At 38.9% G+C, this 12,631-nt stretch overlaps 1 protein-coding gene across 1 annotated transcript in view; it reads right to left on the reverse strand.

Annotated features, from left to right (window-relative positions):
• The window catches only part of tjp3 (tight junction protein 3), a 29,959-nt gene extending 18,248 nt beyond the window's left edge, over positions 1 to 11,711 (reverse strand). Inside the window, exons 1-3 of the mRNA XM_083940727.1 lie at positions 11,569 to 11,711; positions 1,176 to 1,232; positions 408 to 532 (exon numbers count right to left, since the gene is read on the reverse strand). Coding sequence (XP_083796853.1) covers positions 408 to 532; positions 1,176 to 1,223 — 173 coding nt within the window. The 5' untranslated portion in view covers positions 1,224 to 1,232; positions 11,569 to 11,711. The remainder of the gene's footprint in view (positions 1 to 407; positions 533 to 1,175; positions 1,233 to 11,568) is intronic.
• Positions 11,712 to 12,631: the final 920 nt, after the last annotated feature.

Below are 12,631 nucleotides of genomic sequence, written 5' to 3' on the forward strand. Positions count from 1 at the left end.
AACACACCTGAATCTAATGATGAGCTCGTTATCAAGCAGCTGAAGCTCGTCACAGGTTTGAGAATCATTAGTCAGGTGTGTTGGAGCAGGGAGAAACCTAAAACATGCAGGGCAGTAGCTCTCCAGGAGCAGGATTGGGCGACCCTGTTATAAGTGAACTGAACCATGGTTCAGTTTGATCTGGACAGAGACCTCTTTTCGTCGGACTAAGGTTTGAACCCAGATTGTTTTTTACAGATAGTGATCCGGGGAAGGTTTCACACCTGTAATTTTGGCACTGATCAAACTGAAAAGTCTGGGCCTTTTCATACCTACCTTGACTTTCAAAGAGAGAATGTGTTTTGGATGTAGACAGTCATGTTTCTAAAGTTCGTACGGTCACTTCAGAACGATGGTAGTCAACTTACAACAGTCGTCCCAGGGCTGGTCCATTTGGCAGCACATCTGAAACCACCACAGTTGAATCCCCGCTGTCTGGGTGAGGCTTGTCCTTGCCTCCTGAAATGGCAAAGCCAAACCCTACTTTCGGATCCTGTAAGAGAATGACAGATATATTTTTTTAGACGGACAGGAAATGACAAAGCAACACAAACAAAGAATGCAGGAAAGTAAGTGGGCAGAGTACGAGCATGCAGAGAGAGAGAGAGAGAGAGAGAGAGAGAGAGAGAGAGAGAGAGAGAGAGAGAGAGAGAGAGAGAGAGAGAGAGAGAGAGAGAGAGAGAGAGAGAGGAGGAAGAGCACATTCCAGCGGCGCTCAGTCTGAAGCAGGAGAGTGAAGAGGCAGCTGGGGCTGCGGGGTGCAGCAGGGTGTGTCCCTCTGAATTCCTGCTGGAGTCTGTGCTGTGAAACCGAGAGGTGAAGCTCGGTTCGGCTCAACCCCCGCAAGCACTTTTGACGCCACCCGTGGAAACAATACTGAAAGGTGCCTCTGTGTCATACATCGAGCATCGACTTTCACTTCTGTATCTGTGCAGCCACTGAGCACAGACCAAAGGGACGTGGTCTGCACTTAACATTTACATTGGTTGCTTGTTAACTGCATGTCATTTTTTTTTTTTTTTTTTACATGTGGAGTGGGGATTGTCTTCGTCATAAGTCCCGACACATTCACGTCTAAAATTAATATAATTTCAAGCTCTTCATACATAAAGATTATTTTAAAAACTACCACTTACTTTGTTAAGTGTTATTGTGTGTTGCTCCCATATTGTTAGCTCCTCCATACCTGGTTTCTGGAAAGAAAAAAAACAACAACGATGATGATAAATTTATGCTTTAGAAAAGGAATATTTTTTTATATTACAGTAAATCACAAATATTTAATCCTAATACATAATCCAGGTCCTTACAGGGAGGACAGTTGAGCCTGAGCCAGGAAGGAAGAGAGTGTGTACTACGACTCAACCTGATCTCAACAGGCTGTCACCTGTCTCAATCCTGCCTGACCGGTATGGAGGAGGGGCTACCTGTGTGTGTGTGTGTGTGTGTGTGTGTGTGTGTGTGTGTGTGTGTGTGTGTGTGTGTGTGTGTGTGTGTGTCTGCTCTTAAGTCCCTTAAGATATAACACCCAGGGCTCAGTATGCATATATACATACACACATATTGTACAGAGGCAAGTTGGGCGGCAGATATCATTGATCATCATTGATTGTTCTATCATTGTTCTTCCCTGAGGCCGTTTTTGAGGTTCCTGCTCGAAAATGACATGCTCAGAATAAATAGGGTATATCTCTGTAATTACAAGCTTTATGTGCATTATCTTGGTATTAAAATAAAGGTAACACTTCCATCAGAAGTGTAAGCAGCAGTATTAATGCAACTGTGTCACAGTAAATGCAGATGGAACGTAAAATGTAGAAAATAGCCATTATAATTTACCTAGTTTTATCTATCCAAAATTCCCCAAAATAACTAAAAATGTTCACTTTACTGTCATATTTGACAAAGAAAAGCATCAAATCTTGACACGTGAGAGGCTGGAGCCAGCAAATGTTGAAAAATATATATTATTTGACTATCAAAACCGTTGCCAATTTACTTTGTGTTGATGGACAAGTCTATGAATTAATTAATTAAGTTATCTTAAGAGAGAAATATTTCCTCTTACAGTGACAGTAAGGCTGCAACTAAAGGTTATTTTCATTATCGATTAATCTGACGATAATTTTATAGATTAACCGATTTAAAGTTTGTCCATAAAATGTCAACAAATAGTGACAAATGTCCATCCCAGTTTCTCAAAGGTTCAATTGATGTCTTTAAATGTCTTGTGTTGTCAGTTCAATATGATACAAACCACAGAAAACCAGGAAATCACCATATTTCAGAGGATTTCTGCAGCAAATATTACAATTATTTATTATAATTATCGTTGCAGCTCTAACTATCAAAATAGCTACCAAGTAATGTTCTGTTTCTCTAGAGACTCCTCACACAGTGACACGGACACACTGTGCCTGTTCTACGCAGCATGTTTCTATGTTAGGCTCATGTAAACAGTCACGGTCGGATCCCCGGAGGCTGAAATAGTAGAACCATTGTAGACCGTCAAGTTCTCACTCATAAGTCCAAGTTATCTCTATGAAGACACTTTGGTCATTTTGTTTTTTTAAACTGTATTTAGAAGCAATAAAGCATTTTAACGTCAGACTTTTAAATCTGTGGGCAGTTCATCCCTTCATCTCACATCTGAGAGTCACACAAATTAAACTTGTATAAAATTTGAGATGCGTTGTTTCTAGCGGCCTCTTTGGTGGTAAGATGTAACTGCAGGTGAGCCTGTTCTTTCTGAGCACGGTCACTTTGTGTTGACTTTTTTATTTTTTGCTCTTTTGTGAACTTTTTTGAAACATTCACCTCTATACTTCCAGTCAGTCCTCTATATGTTTCCCTCTTAAACACACACACACACACACACACACACACACACACACACACACACACACACACACACACACACACACACACACACACACACACACACACACACACACACACACACACACACACACACACACACACACACACACACACACACACACACACACACACACACACACACACACACACACACACACACACACACACACACACACACACACACACACACACACACACACACACACACACACACACACACACACACACACACACACACACACACACACACACGTTCCTATTACACTTCTGCCCTTACAAGCCTGACTGTAACCGCGGTTTATTCACGTCTAGCCCGGGAGTGTCGCCACAGACACGGATATTGAACCAGGTGCTTTCATTAGTGGGTCATAGATAGATATGAACCTAACAGACAATCAAATAGATGGAAACCTTACGCAGTACAACTTTAAGGCGTTCATCATTATGAACCCGTCATGACTGCGCCGTGAACACTCCCACTGTTAAATAAACACTCCTCTTTACTTCATCCATCTTGTGAAAAAGTCTACATTTCTATATTAAGAACTGTTTTGATGACAGGGCTTTACACACACTACGCTAACACAGTAAACCACAGATTTTTACTCGCCGCACCAACATGTCAACATACCTCTCGTGTTTATCATTTTCCACATACTATCTCTTATCAAAACAACGACCTCGGACTGGGTTTCATTCAGCGTAGAAGCTGCTGAGTTACAGTAAGAACGGGTAGAGCCAGCTACTCGAGTCGAAGACACAGAGATTTACTGTTGTAGTCAAGTGACAGAAGCAGTTTGGAGTTTGCTCAAACACAGAATACGCGGCTCACACAACCAGTAAAAGGCAGTGACACGTCTTTAAACACAGGCAGTGAAGACATTTACAACTCAGCAAGCACAGACACCAGGTATCCAAAGTCCTGTCACACCCAAACACATTGCCTAAAAATACAACATGAATTCCTTGATCCTGCAAACATAACTTTATGTGGCCCGGGAAAGGGAAGTTTGGGGTCCCCTGCTAGAGCTGCTGCCCCCGCGACCCGACCCCGGATAGGAGGTTGGAGATGAGATGGGATGAACAAATAATGCTAATCTTTCAGTAGAGTTGCTGTGATACCTGTGTCAGAAACGCCTACAATAGCCTAAATGATGATACAGGTTTTGGTCTATTTATGTTCTTTTCCCGATATGACTGATGCATTTATTCTGTGTATGCATTTGCTCATGTTTTACAAAGGGTTTAACCTGAGCCAGGCCACACAACAAAGACAGCAATATCTCATCCATACAGGCTAAGTAGCGTACAGATTTAAAAGTAAGCAACAACAAAAAAAAAACACTGGTATCGTTACAGTAGGGGGGAAAAAATGGTATGAGAACATCTTTATCATAAAGAGGCAGAAGCCTCAAATATGATCACCACAAAATCTGAAGCTCTTGATGGAGGTAACCACGAGCACAGGTGTACAGTGTGTGTGTGTGACCGGTGAACAGTGGGCCATTTGTTTGACCGAGTTAATCATAAACTTGCAGGGGGGAAAAAACACAGCGACTGTCTGACCTGATTGCTCAAATAAAAGCCGGCTGTGTATTTTCTCAAACGTAATTGACACTGAAGGGGTTAATGTTTGATATTGTGGTTTCACTGCAATTAGTGAGAAACGGAGCTCACGGCTGAATGTGGACATCCCAGTGAGAGAGAAACACAAATCTGTCCATTAAAATACACAAGCAGGGGAGAAGGGAAGAGTCAAACGGCACCTGTGGGTGAGTAGTTCATCCACGAATCAGAGGATTATAAACCAGAAATCACAGATTATAACTGAATCAAATGATGAGCGAGCATGTCTGCAAAACCACTTTATAACTTAACTTAACTGTCCTACTCAGAGAACTGAAGACATCTTTGTCAAAACACTGTTGTATTCAATATTCATCCACCACTGAAGGTAAAGAAAATATGCAAATGATGCCATCAGTGGTCAGTCGAGGGAGATTTCCCCCCAAAATCAGGCTTTTGAACAAAGGAGAGTGATGTATGTCTGCTGCACTGAAAACTAGGGCTGCAACTAATGAGTATTTTCATTACGGATGATTTTGTAGATCATTTCCTCGATTAACCGATAAGTTGTTTGGTCTGTACAATGTTAGAAAAGCCAAAGTGACGTCCTCAAATGTTTTGTTTTGTCAACAACTCAAGGACTTTTAGTTTACTGTCACAGAGGAGGAAAGATGAAGCTGAAATCAGAGAATTTGGATTTCTTTCTTTAAAAAAATGACTCAAAACAATTAATCCATTATCAAAATAGCTGGGAGATTAATGCAATAGTTGAGAAAATATCAATTAATCGACTAATCGTTGCTTACACTCTACTAAAAACTATGAATCTGAGCCACAAGTGGGCGTTTCATAGATTCACACTGACCTCTGTAGATGCACTGCAACAGCTCTTTTAGAAATCAGATGTTTATCAAACGTAATTTCGCCCAAAAAAGTAAGAAAGGTCAAGACAGAAAAAGTAATTTCCTGACGTGATCCTGGTTCAAGCTCAAACTACTCGCCAGCTCTAAGGAATATTTAGCTGTGTGATCAGTATTCATTCATTACATCCTCCTTTGTTTATTTTTAGCAGCTACGTTTTAGGTACTTTCAGGCGGAGGTGTACTGTACAAACATTATTGCTTTGTGTTCCTCCCCCTCCACTTACCACTTGGTCTTTGAACCTTACTTCCATTTCCCACTGGGGTTTCTAATCTGAACAAAACACCTGTGGCCTCCGGTGCTCAGTGAACAGCCCGCTCTTTATATTCCATATGGCAACACCAAAAAGCAAAACAATCACAGATCCCGCAGTGATCCAACTCCGGTTACTTCCCTTACTCGGATGGTGGATGCTATCCAGAAGAAACCTGATCTCCTGCTGCTGAAATTATCTGTAATATGACCAGCTGCGGTGTTTCTCTCTCAGCAGGGAGAGAAGAAAGAAACATCTAGGAGAAACCTCACCTGCAGCGCTCCTCCCCCACCCAACCTTTGCCCACTCTGGCAGTCGCTCTCCAGTGCCCTCTAATCAACGTGAATTTAAGGTGGAGCGGCGCTAACTTACAGAAACCTCCATACACACACACACACACACACACACACACACACACACACACACATCAGAACAGCCAACAAGTGTCTTAAATGTGGTACTCAGAGTCTAGAGTGATGCATACTTGCCGATTCCACATGCTAAAATAAACTCAAAGTTGTCTGCTTTTGAGTCAGAGAATATATTTTTCTACACATTAACCTTTTCTGCCGCTGCTTATTTCAACCCTCAACTGAAATTATGCTGAATTTAGACCAAAACTCATAACTCATGCAGAACTTTACACGCATCTTGTAATTTAACTTGCCATATTTGCAAGGCTGCAAATTACATTTATTTTCATTTAAATGTAAATAATGATAATCATTTATCTTAGGATTTAAAAAGCCAAAACATATTTTTTTAATATAGTTTATATGAAGAGGCAGTCACACAGAAGGACAGGCCAGTTTTATTGTAAATAGCCTATTCGTCTGTTAGCAGCATATAAATCCTGGCAGATTTGCAAAAACTTTTGTACATAAATGTGTATTTACTGCTTCTCTTTCTATTACAAATGTTTATATTTTTATTTTATATTGTTATGCACCTATGTAGGGCTGGTTGATACGGCAATATATTGTTGAAAGGATATAAAAATATATACATTTTAAATTCTATCAAACTAGCAACCGAACTGCTTTACGACAATCTTTACGACATTTGGACGACGCTTTACGTTACGTTATCTTCATTTCTTGATAAATTGAGAAATTACTCACCATCATTTATTTGTCAAGTAATTCACACAGGTGGCAACAAGAGGTTTTACCACGTGGTTATTTCACATAGACCATTTATGTATTGAGTTATCAGAAAACATGATATTTATCGTTATCAAGATATTAAATTACCTATATATATCAGGTTGGAAGACTTCGGCCGTATCGCCCATCCCTAGACCTATGTGTCTGAAATAAAGTTAGATTGAAACTGAAACCTAGAAGATAAATCATCATTACATTCTTCGAACTCACTGATATCACATTACAATCACAGCATGTCTGAGCCTGTCACCAGCAAAGATCTGGTAGTTTCACTTACATTAACTTTATATATTTGAGCTAACTGACTAATCGACGACCAGGAAAGCATTAATGGAAATTTCTGGATCTTAACTTAAATTTTTAAGTACCCCGCCCGATGTCAGCTGGGAACGGCTCCAGCCCTACCCCCCCACGACCCCGACAGGGACAAGCAGTTGAAAATGAATGAACTTAAACTTAAAGATCTGGCGGCTTGGCTAAAGCTGTACTGTAACTATAAAATGAAAACTGATCTGGTGCAATAAAGATAAATAAATAAACACAAATATGAGCGTGACGTTAAGAGGTTGTTACTGTCCAGCCACTTACAGGCACCACCAGCAGTGGTGGAGGCGGCTCCGGGGGCAGAGAGCCGAAGTGCTTCAGTAGTTTCATTCGCTGCGTCAGATTCATGATGATAACACTGTTGCGGTGGTGGTCTTCTTCTTCTACTTAAACAGACCCACCTGCTGACTACCTCAGTCACTTTAGTCTGAACATGTAGTCTATATAACAGCCATACACGGCCACTAATGCAGGTCTCTACGTCCCCAGACCTCCAGAACAATCCTCACAAAGAAGTCACAGGACACTTCAAAAAAAGGTATTCGACTTAAAAATCTAGAAAATTAAAAAAAAACAAGTCGCAAATGGACATTCCTCTGCTTCCAACGGATAGGTCATGTGTCCAGTGATGTGTATCCTCAGTCTGACGGGCTCATGAAGTCAAATAGGTCCACTTGCTCCCACTGTCAGTGGTATGTGTGTGTCTTGGGTAACTTGTAGTGTTTCCCACAAGGCAGCAGCAGTAGGTCCCAGGCTGTTGGCTGAGTTTCAGTTTGCTGGGTGCTATGGTTACCTCAGGGGGAATGAGAGCACTGGGCTGTTAATAATTGACGGGGTGTTTGCAACACTATAGGTCTGCTTGCCCTGAGTAAAGTTTCCTGGGTTCCTACACATACCCTGCTGTGTTTCAGGATCAGGAAATGACACTGGAGCAACACAGAGCTCTGATGCCACTTCTCCTTCCTTCATGGTTAACATTTACGCACACCCCAAAGCATGTGGGCGTGCTGCAGTCTTTTTTCTGTTTGACTCTGACTCTCAGTGCCCTGCCCAGTCAAGAGCAACAGTGACTTGCACCCGACTTGTTTACCAGGAGGAGGCACAAAGAGGAGGTGCAGTTATGTACAGGAAGGGTGCTCAGAGAGGGAGAACAACATCAAACCCTTTAACCAGAGAAAAGGGCTGGATCCGGGGTGTCAAAGTGATCCAGTAAAGGGCCGCTGTGGCTGCAGGTTTTCATCCCAACCAAGCAACAACACACCTGGTCCAACAAATCAACTGTGTGAAGACAATTCAGGTGGTTGAATGAGTCGAGTTAGGTGTGTTTGTGCTTGGTTGGAATGAAAACCTGCAGCCACAGCGGCCCTTTACTGGATCACTTTGGCACCCCTGGGCTGGATGATATGGCCAAAATCTTTTATCTCGATATAGAGCACATCATATCTCAATAACGACATATATATCACGATATAGTTCTCTGGTAAATCCATAAATAAACACTTAACTGAAAAAAGCCACATGGTGGAGGCTTTTTTGTATACTACCGTGTGAATTTAATACGCAAGAAATTAAATAGTAACGGAGAATTTTCTCATTTTATGAAGAACTTTAGTGTAAAATTTATACATTACGAGTCCATTAAATACGATAAATGATCAGCCTTACCAGAGCACCTCCACCGTAGGATCGGTGTCTGGATTATACAACATTTGGCAGTTTGAAAACAAGTGCCAGAAAAACACAAGTAAGATCCTCGGCGAGGCTTCAGCCAGGTGGAACAGCTGGCCTCCGCTCAGCCGGGGCACCGGTGCTGAATTATTAATTGGTCTGAATGGCGAACAACCGCTACTGTTACTAAAACAAACACTTAGCGAAGGCGTGCTCCCTCTCCTAAATAAATAATCACTCATTCCTGTGTCAGAGGTCGTTCGCTGTTTCTTTAATTCTAAGCTGAGGCCGCACCTGTCGGGCTGCCAACATGCAAACTTACAACTCTCAGCTCCAGACTACTTCGTCCCAAACGAAGAGAGGCCGACTTAATGTTGACACATACCTGGAATTCTTCAACCGTGCATCATGCAAACAAGCTGTTTACTTGAATCAATATTAATGTCTGAGACGGACGTGAAGCCTTGAGTGGACTTCAACATACAGCAGTAAGTGGTTAATGAGGAATAGCAAAGCTTCCCCTTGAAAGACAAACACTCCAGAGGTTTCAAGAGCCAACAGAGGGGCTGTAATTACACAGCCCAGGGCTTTGTGACTTCCACTCGCAGCCGAGTCACTCATGGCATGTACCGTCAACTGTGTTTAAATACTGTGCACACACACACACACACAAACACACACACACACTTTATAGCTACCTGGACTCCTATACAGAAGACTTCACTTGGGTTATGTGGCAATATACACACACACACATAAAGTAAGTTAAAGGTTGTTTTTATGGTTGAATTGTGCTCCTTCAAAGACAGTGCAACAGACGGGTTTAAAGGCACAAAAGGTCGATAAACTACAATAAAAACACAAATTGTCATTTTAAGAATTTTAACAATTGGTGCTTAAGTTCCTAATAACTGACAAAATACTCAGTACTTCTCATTTGTCACGTATTTACTGTAATTCACACAGGACTATATATATAAAAAAGACTTCACCATGTTGTTATTTCATAAACTAGAGTTATTGAATTACTGGAAAACATGCTACATCCATAAACATCGTTACTGAGGGATGAAACGATCTGTAACCATCCACAAACAACCCACACAGCTCTCTTCAAAGAGTCCGCGTGCCATGATTGCATCCTAAATCAAACAGTGCATCTGTAAATACACTGATTGGAGCGAAGGGGAACAGGAATACGCAGCTGTTTGGGAATGCAAAGGCGAAACTATTGCGAAACTCTCCGTCAGACAGGTAGAAACTTGCATGTGTGGCAGAACCAGAAAGGTGAGGATGAGGAAAGTGGGACAAACCGTGTAAACCTCCCAAAATGTGAGAATAATTAATGAACCTGCGCAGCTCCTCAGTGCTCCAGCCGCTAAAAGCTCAAAGCTTATTCCCTGGATTCACACTGACACTCTGCGAGACATTTGTACATTTATTTTGTATCATATTACCTGGAACTTTAAACTATTACTGTAATATTTGGTTTTGTCAGATGCAATACTACGAGAAAGAATATTTTCTTATCAAATCTCATTATATTCTTTACAAGGTTTAACATTCATAAAAAGTAGCACCTCACTTTAATGTGTTCAAAAAAGATGTTATGTATAAAGACAGTTACTTCCTATTTAATGTATTTACTTCTTTAAATAACCCCTGGAATGTTTTTTCTATGTATTTGTTTCCTTTTTTTTTGCTTTTCTTCTTGTTTGTTTTTATGTATATTTTTTATACTTCTGTATTTTTATTTACTTAAAAGTATCATAGAGTTTTTCTAAGTTTTGTAATAAATAACAAGTTGAAATAAAAAAGAAAAAAGAAAGAAGATAGATCTGTGGCTAGAGTAAGATTATGCTTCCTATTTAATGTTTTTAATTAATACATTTTTAATTCTTTAATTACCCCTGCCATGTTTTTGCTATTTATTTTTTGTTTCTTTTTTTTGCTTTTCTACTTGTCTGTTTCTGTGTAAACATATATAAATGTATATTGCTGTATTTTTTTTATTTACAATAAAATAAAATAAATGATGTACTATAATTTTTTTTCCTCATTTTTGTAATAAATACCAAGTTGAAATAAAATGTTAAAAAAAGATAGATCCGTGGCAAGCAGTTAAATCTTTTTGTAAGATTGTGCTCCCTATTTAATGTTTTTAATTAATTAATTTATTTTTTGCTTTTCTACTGGTTTGTTTGTGTGTAAATATTTTTTTTAAATATATTTATATTTTTTCATATTTAAAAATAAGTGATATACTATCTTTTTTCCCCTTATATTTGTAATAAAGTTGAAATAAAATGTTTAAAATGTTTATTAAAAAAGCTAGCTCCGTGGCTAGCAGTTAAATCTTTTTGTAAGATGGTGCTCCCTCTTTAATGTTTTTAATTTATTTATTTATTTTTTGCTTTTCTACTCGTTTGTTTGTGTGTAAATATTTTTTTATATATATTTATATTTCTTTCTATTTAAAAATAAGTGATGTACTATCATTTGTTTTTTTCATATTTGTAATAAAGTTGAAATAAAATGTTTAAAATGTCTTTAAAAAAAGCTAGCTCGGTAGCTAGCAGCTAAATCTTTTTGTGTCTAACATAATTAAACGCATAAATATAAAGTTGTATTTTAAACCCGTTGGTAAACGGTGTCCCGTGTTGACAGCCTCGTCAGGTGTGAGCTGACTTCATGCCTCACCTGTGTTCAGGTGTTCACGGAAACAGTTTGACAGCCGTTAGCAAAACTTACCTGTTAACTTCCGCTTTGCTGACGCAGCCGTTTGTCCGTCACCCTCACGCGACCCGTCCAAGTTAATAAAAATAAAAACTAATCCTCTTGAAAGTTTCACTTGTTCGCTGTGAGCGTGGAAGCAGCTGGAAAACTCTCCTAAATCTTCCTGAACACAGGTGAAGACGAGGAGGCGCGGCCCACTCGACGTACAGGTGAGTTTCACGACGTCATCACGCAAGCTCCGCGTCAGATTGTCACCGGCAGGAGGTTGGGCCTTTATTGTTTCAGTCCAAAACTTTATTTATAACGATTCAGTACATCACAACTTCTCCTGTGAATACTGCGTTTGTATTTCTTAAAAACATTTAGATAATAAATAAATAAATAAATAAAAATAAAATAAATTACATTGTACATATATGTACGTGTACAGTATATACGGAATAAAATAAAATAAAAAAACATATTCAAAGCGGCAATACGTTTAGGTACATGCATAAATAAATAAAAATAAAAATACATAGCACACACACACATTTTTATTGTTCATACATAGGTAAAACATAAAATAAAATATAAACATATTCAAAGAGACAATACATTTAGGTACATGCATAAATAAATAAAAATAAAATACATAGCACACACACACATATATAGGGAATAAAAATAAAATAAAATACATATATATGTTTTATTATGACATATATATATATATAAATATATATATATGTGTGTTCATATATAGGGAAATAAAATAAAATTAAAACATATTCAAAATGAAAATATATTTAGGTACATGCATAAATAGATAAATAAAAATAAAATAAAATACATAGTGCATAAATATATGTACATATATATGGTTAGAAAATAAAATATAAACATATTCAAAGTGACAATACATTCAGGTACATGCATAAACAAATAAATAGATATGACAAAATAAATGTGAGTGGGAGCCGCTCACTGTGCAGTTACTAATCTACTCTTACACACCTGGACACTTCTTTTCTGTGTGTAATAACTTTATCCACCACTTAAGTGCAATCATTTAACTTTACTGCTCATTTCTGTCATA

Source organism: Echiichthys vipera, assembly GCF_963691815.1.
Source record: "Echiichthys vipera genome assembly, chromosome: 3".
Classification (NCBI taxonomy): domain Eukaryota; kingdom Metazoa; phylum Chordata; class Actinopteri; order Perciformes; family Trachinidae; genus Echiichthys; species Echiichthys vipera.